The following is a 5,584-nucleotide window of genomic DNA, read 5'->3' on the forward strand; positions in this document are numbered from 1 at the left end:
AGAATAGCGGACGGGACTACATAAAATATTTTGTTGTCAGACTCCCTGAGGTTAGATTTCTATTTTTTGTGATGCCTCTCATTTCTCAGCATGCTTTTTGTGGTTACGTAACGCAACTTCTTGATTTATTGACATGTAACAATGTCTGAATCAACCTGGAATACACAACATATTTAGTTTGAGGTTTAACTAATGGCAATTGGGATTAAATTATCTTTGATATCCACACTGTTCACTGCTTATGAATTACATTGTTTGTTTCAAATAAAATGATGTTTTTCTGCACAATGTGTCATTATTACCCCCCTGTGTCAAATTGGACGATAGGCTTCACTTCACTTCACTCCGTAGTTACTTTGTAGTCAAAAGTTTTTCCCATTTTTTGCACTTGTAGGTGTATGAAATGAGAAAAACTTTTGTAGGAAGCCTTTTGAAGATAAAATATAAGAGAAGGACGTGGGAAAATATAAGAGCACGGCTTGTGGACAGAAAATGTAACATAAGGAAATTGGAAAATATAAGAGAAGGAAATGGGAAAATATAAGAGCAAGACTTGTGGAGAGAAAAGATAAGGGTTGATTCCACAATGAATGTGTATTTTTTCTGTCATGGGCCATTGGTGAACAAACATGAAATGCATATAAAGTTCTATTGGGGCTGTATTGTAGGTTTATCACTGATATATCTAGTACATATTGCCATGAGATGCATCTGTATTGTGTGTTTATTGCTTGTAATTGTGTATATTTAAAAGGCTTGAAATTATTTGTATAATGGTGGTGTGTAGGGAAATATGGTCTCGAAAACAAAGTTGATGATTGCTGCGGATGAAAAAATCCAGGGAAAGGCGTTGACCCTTTCCCATACAAAAACAGCGATCTGTACAATTAAGGACAAATTTAGTGGGCAACAGTTACAAAGGTTCAAGGACAGTTGTTTTGGCCATTTGTTAGTAATTGAGGACCTGAAGTGGACAACACAAATTATCCATGGCTTGTTGTTGAGAAAGGCAGACCCGAGGATAGTTTCTCAAGTCAACGGGATCAAATTCATCGTTGGCAACAAGGTCATACAGTTCACAGCGCAGCAGTTTTGCGTCATCACAGGGCTGCAGTTTGGAAAGCTTCCCTTCATTCCGACTGCAACTAATGACAACTGCTCATTGAAGAAGAAGTATTTCTGCAACAATAAAACGGTCAGCCTTTCCGAACTCGAACAAGCCTTCATCGACTGCAGTGATGAGGAGGACGTCTTCAAGTTTGGGCTATTATATTTCGCTGTTTTTGTGCTGTTGGGCAGTGAAAAGCATGTCAACATTGACATGCGCTACTTGAAATTGGCCGAAGATGTTGAAGACTTCCAGAAGTATCCGTGGGGTGCTGTGTCATATGCCAAGACAAATTCGTCATTGTTGAGGGCACTGTGCGCAGAGTACCAGCGAGTCAAAGTGCCCCAGAAAGCCTTAAAAACCCAAAAATCAGCAAAGCAATCCAAGACAATGGCAAGTGGTAGACCAAGGGAGTACCACATAAAAGGATTTGGCTTTGCACTTCAGGTGAGGAAATATCCGTTTATGTATAAGTTCCATTTACTTTGTTTACAGTGATTGATATATTTTTCTTGAAAACATATATGGGCTTTTGAGGTGTTTCCAGCATTCGCTGCATTGCATATCGTTGTGCTCGAACAGAATGCCCAAGTCCCTCGTATAGTACAATGGAGAATCAATAGTTTGCCTCGTTTTCACGAAGTAATGAGTCAAGTCTTTGAAAATGCAGAGGTTAGTTCTGTTTATAATACTAATGTTATGCTTCTGATTCAAATTATAGGTTTAATAATATGTTTTTTGTCTCTCTAAATTGCAGGTTGATGTGCAACCTCTCCGCCCATCTGTAATTGAGAAGCAGCAGCCGTATTGGAGTTGGGGTGACGATGTCGACGACACTGAAGAAGTTGTTGAGTTGTTTGGCGACGACGAAGAACCGAAAACCAGCACTTCTCCCTCTGTGCAAGAAAAAGACGAGGACATTGCTGAAACTGCTAGCCGTCCATCGTCTTCTAAGGCAAGCATTACATTTTTTCCAATATATACGTCATAATACAATAGGAAAAACACTGCTGTTGATGGGAAATATTTTCGAAATATTGTAACATTTGCATTATAACTTAATGCAGGGTAAAATCGCGTCCACTGATTTACGCTTTTTGAAGCGTGAGTTTGAAAGGACAAAGGATGAATTGGCCAAAGTAGCCGATTCGAATCGAGGACTTCGCAAGAGAGTGCATCAGTTGGAAGAAATTGTACGGACGGAGTCCTTGAAACGTGAAACAGAGTCTGCAAAATATAAAAAGTCAGTGGAGGCTTTTGGCAAGACCCTAGCTTCCATGGAACAGTATTTCAAGGGGGAGATAGAGCAGCTGAAAAAAATGAATAGTGGGTTGAATGAGGGTGGGGAAGGACATGAGGACCTCCGTAGTCCTCATATGAATGAAAGACCATTACATGACTATGGTAGTCCGCATATAGAACCGGCAGCAATGGAAACAAAAAGCCCCGGTGATGGAGCCGAACCATCCGCAGCCTTGGTAGTCGAAGAGGCACAAATGGTGACTTCCGTTCCTCACTTAGAAGTGCATGAAGCAGCTGAGCATGCACTTCTCGAGAAGCTGCCTACCCCGGAAGATGTGGCCGGGTGTGACGAAATTTGCAAAAGACTGATGTTGTTGTTAGAAGATTGGAAAATAAGTGATAGTATGGCATCGGGAGGTCCGATCAATCCTCCAAGTATACCCAAAGTGAGTATGGCTGGTGATGGAGAAGGGTCTAAAAGTGTTGAAACAAAAGAAGAGAAAGGTAAAGGCTGTAGACAGAAGCGTCCGTCCCACACTTTGTGTAGTCCATTTACTGATCCGTTGAGGAAGAAGAGGACGATGAGTGTGTCGGATGCGACTGAAACCCCGCCATGTTTTGATCCATCAAAACCCCTTCCCATTGAACATGTGAAGGCAGTAATGGAGTTTTGCATTGGGTGGAAAAATGAGATCAGGTTAGGATTCTTTACCTTCAAAATCCAATCTTCATGTTATGCTAGTATGTGCTAATATAGAAATGAGAGAATTACCAAGTTCGCTTTAATATACATGTGTATATTTGTGATGAACAAAATTCACACTTTGTTAAAGCAAACAAATATTGACTGCTGCTGTTAAATGTATTTTGTTAAATATAGGTACTAAGAAATTTTGAATTGTAGTTTATTATTATAACATTTAGACTCAAAAGAAGACAATAAAAGAGATTTAGAAGGGGTTGTAATAGCGGCTCCTTCCGCCCATGGCATCTGGTCTTCTCCTCCATGTTATGTTCCTCATGTTCCTCGACTCTGCTAGTGTCTTTCCTCAGTGATATTAATGCAGTCGAGGATCTGGAACATTTGGATGGAGCGCAATCGAAGATTTTGTCAGGGTCAGTTAGGAGTAAGGGCTGAGGAGTTATGGGATAGAGTTAAATTCCGGGCTTCTCTTTGGGCATCGGGTTCTAGGCAGTTGAAGGATTATCATTACTCTATAATCTTGAGAGACATGGCTGCTGTCTTAAGATGATGTTACCTAAAGTCTTGTTTTCTTCCTATAGTTTTATCTTCAGTCATAGCTGCCTAGATTTTCTTTAGTTGTTCTGGAGTTTTCCTTTTCATTGTTTAATCAATGTTTTTTCCTCTTGATTATCAATAAAACGTTTCTATTGATAACAAAAAATATTAATGCAGTCGAGGATGTTTTTAAACTGTATATGGCAGTTACCTCTTGGATTATGGTTATGTGTTCAAAGAGTTTCTTAATCTAAAACAAATTATTACTCGAACAAAGAATTGAACTTATGGTCACATTTGAAGTGAAGAAAAACAGAGTTGAAATAGAAGACAAATACAATTGCTTGGTTGTCGTTACAATTTCAAGTGGAGAAACAAATAGAGATAAGTAGTTTACCTAAGAATTCTCAATTGGTGCTCAAGGGGACAAAAATGGAGACAAATAAAGTCAAGATGATTGGCATGGAGATAAAATCTAACAAGTTTTTTATTTCCTGTTTTATCATGTTTCTTCATATTTATATGTAGAATTTGAAAGTTTTGTTACAATTGAGGCAAAATTATTCCACTCCCCAGTGAAGTAGCTTCCTACTTAGCAACAATTCTATATTTGTCTCACCTAATTGCTACATATAAGTAAATTCTATATTTGTCTGACGTAAGGGCCATATATAACTCCCTCATTGTAGCCGGACTGTAGCCGGATTTCAACTTATGCCCGTAGGGCCTCCGCATAACTCCCTCTTGCATATTGGATTAGTTTCCTTCTGTATTTAGCTATATTCGATCTGAGTGATTGTTCTCTGTGTACAGGGTATACTAGCACCATCCTGCTTAAGATTGGTAAATTATCTGACTTCATCGGTGAACTTCAGGTACTATTTTCATAATTTTTACTCTGCTTTGCTAGTGGAACTCGTACCAAATTTTTATTTCTGTTTTTTTTTTTTATGACTTTGTAAATTTGTAATGCATTTGGTAAACTAGGGTTTTGATCAGTTAGATAGTTTATTTATTTAGGAGCTTGTGTGTTGTTGCTGAAAAATTGATGGATTTGTGTTTATTTGTGTTTTGTTTGCAGTCTTTGTTGAATGGAACCGGAGAACAATCACAAGGTGACTTTGATGCGATCGCATGACAGGTATTGAAAAAACTGCTATACATTTAGTGTCGAAGGATGCTTTATCGTGTTCAATTTATGTTTTTTGTAATGGATATAAATTTTCCTGTGTTACTTTCTTTTAGGTGTGCCGTCTGGCAGCTGAAGGGGAATGACAGCCAAATTGGTATCTTACTTTCTCTTATGTGTTCAAATGAATTATTTGCATGCTTTGTGCTTTTTCCTCTTGCTTATAACCACTAAATTAATGCATGGTCCTGCCCTTAGTTTTTGGTTTAGTTCTAAAACTTCTATTCCTTACACGTATGTTTTTCATAATGCAATAGAAACTTTTTATAATTGGTTATCTTTTTTCATTGATTTTTGTAATAGGTTTGACATCACTAATAATGGCAGCAGCTACCTTGGGGGCATTGGTTTATGGTTACATGTGGTGGAAGGTATCCAGATGATATATTTATGTTTATATTATTTCATCCATTGGTTCTCTGAGTTGTTGTCTTCTTTAAGCAAATCTAATATTTGCTCTTCACAAATGGTTAGGGTCTAAAATTCTCAGATCTTATGTATGTGACAAAGCGTAGTATGACTGCTGCTGTAGCAACTTATCTTACTTTTCCCTTTTGCAGGATTACAAGCTAGGTTCCATTTCAGAAAAGCAGGTAAAACAGCTTTATTTTTAGACTAGTTTAGACTCTCGCGTGTATCCAAAAAATGAATTTAAGTCATGCCACTTTGTTGCAGGGTCTAAAAGAAATTGCGGAGTCTTTGCCTGGAAGTTTGACGAAGTGAAATGATGCTATTGTGCAAGACGATATTGAAGGTCCAGGAATGAAACCGAGAAACCTGCTGAGGTTTGAATAAGAACTCTTTT

The 5,584-nt window shown here is 38.1% G+C and overlaps 1 protein-coding gene across 1 annotated transcript; it reads left to right on the forward strand.

Moving 5' to 3' along the window:
- Nucleotides 1–793: 793 nt before the first annotated feature.
- On the forward strand, nt 794–1,606 carry LOC148292806 (uncharacterized). Its single transcript, XM_088244031.1, has one exon. The coding sequence runs from the start codon at nt 794–796 to the stop codon at nt 1,604–1,606; it is 813 nt and encodes a 270-aa protein (XP_088100157.1).
- The last annotated feature ends 3,978 nt before the right edge of the window (nt 1,607–5,584 follow it).

The sequence above is a fragment of the Prunus avium genome, chromosome 7, assembly GCF_965620075.1.
Source record: "Prunus avium chromosome 7, drPruAviu1.hap1.1, whole genome shotgun sequence".
NCBI lineage: Eukaryota > Viridiplantae > Streptophyta > Magnoliopsida > Rosales > Rosaceae > Prunus > Prunus avium.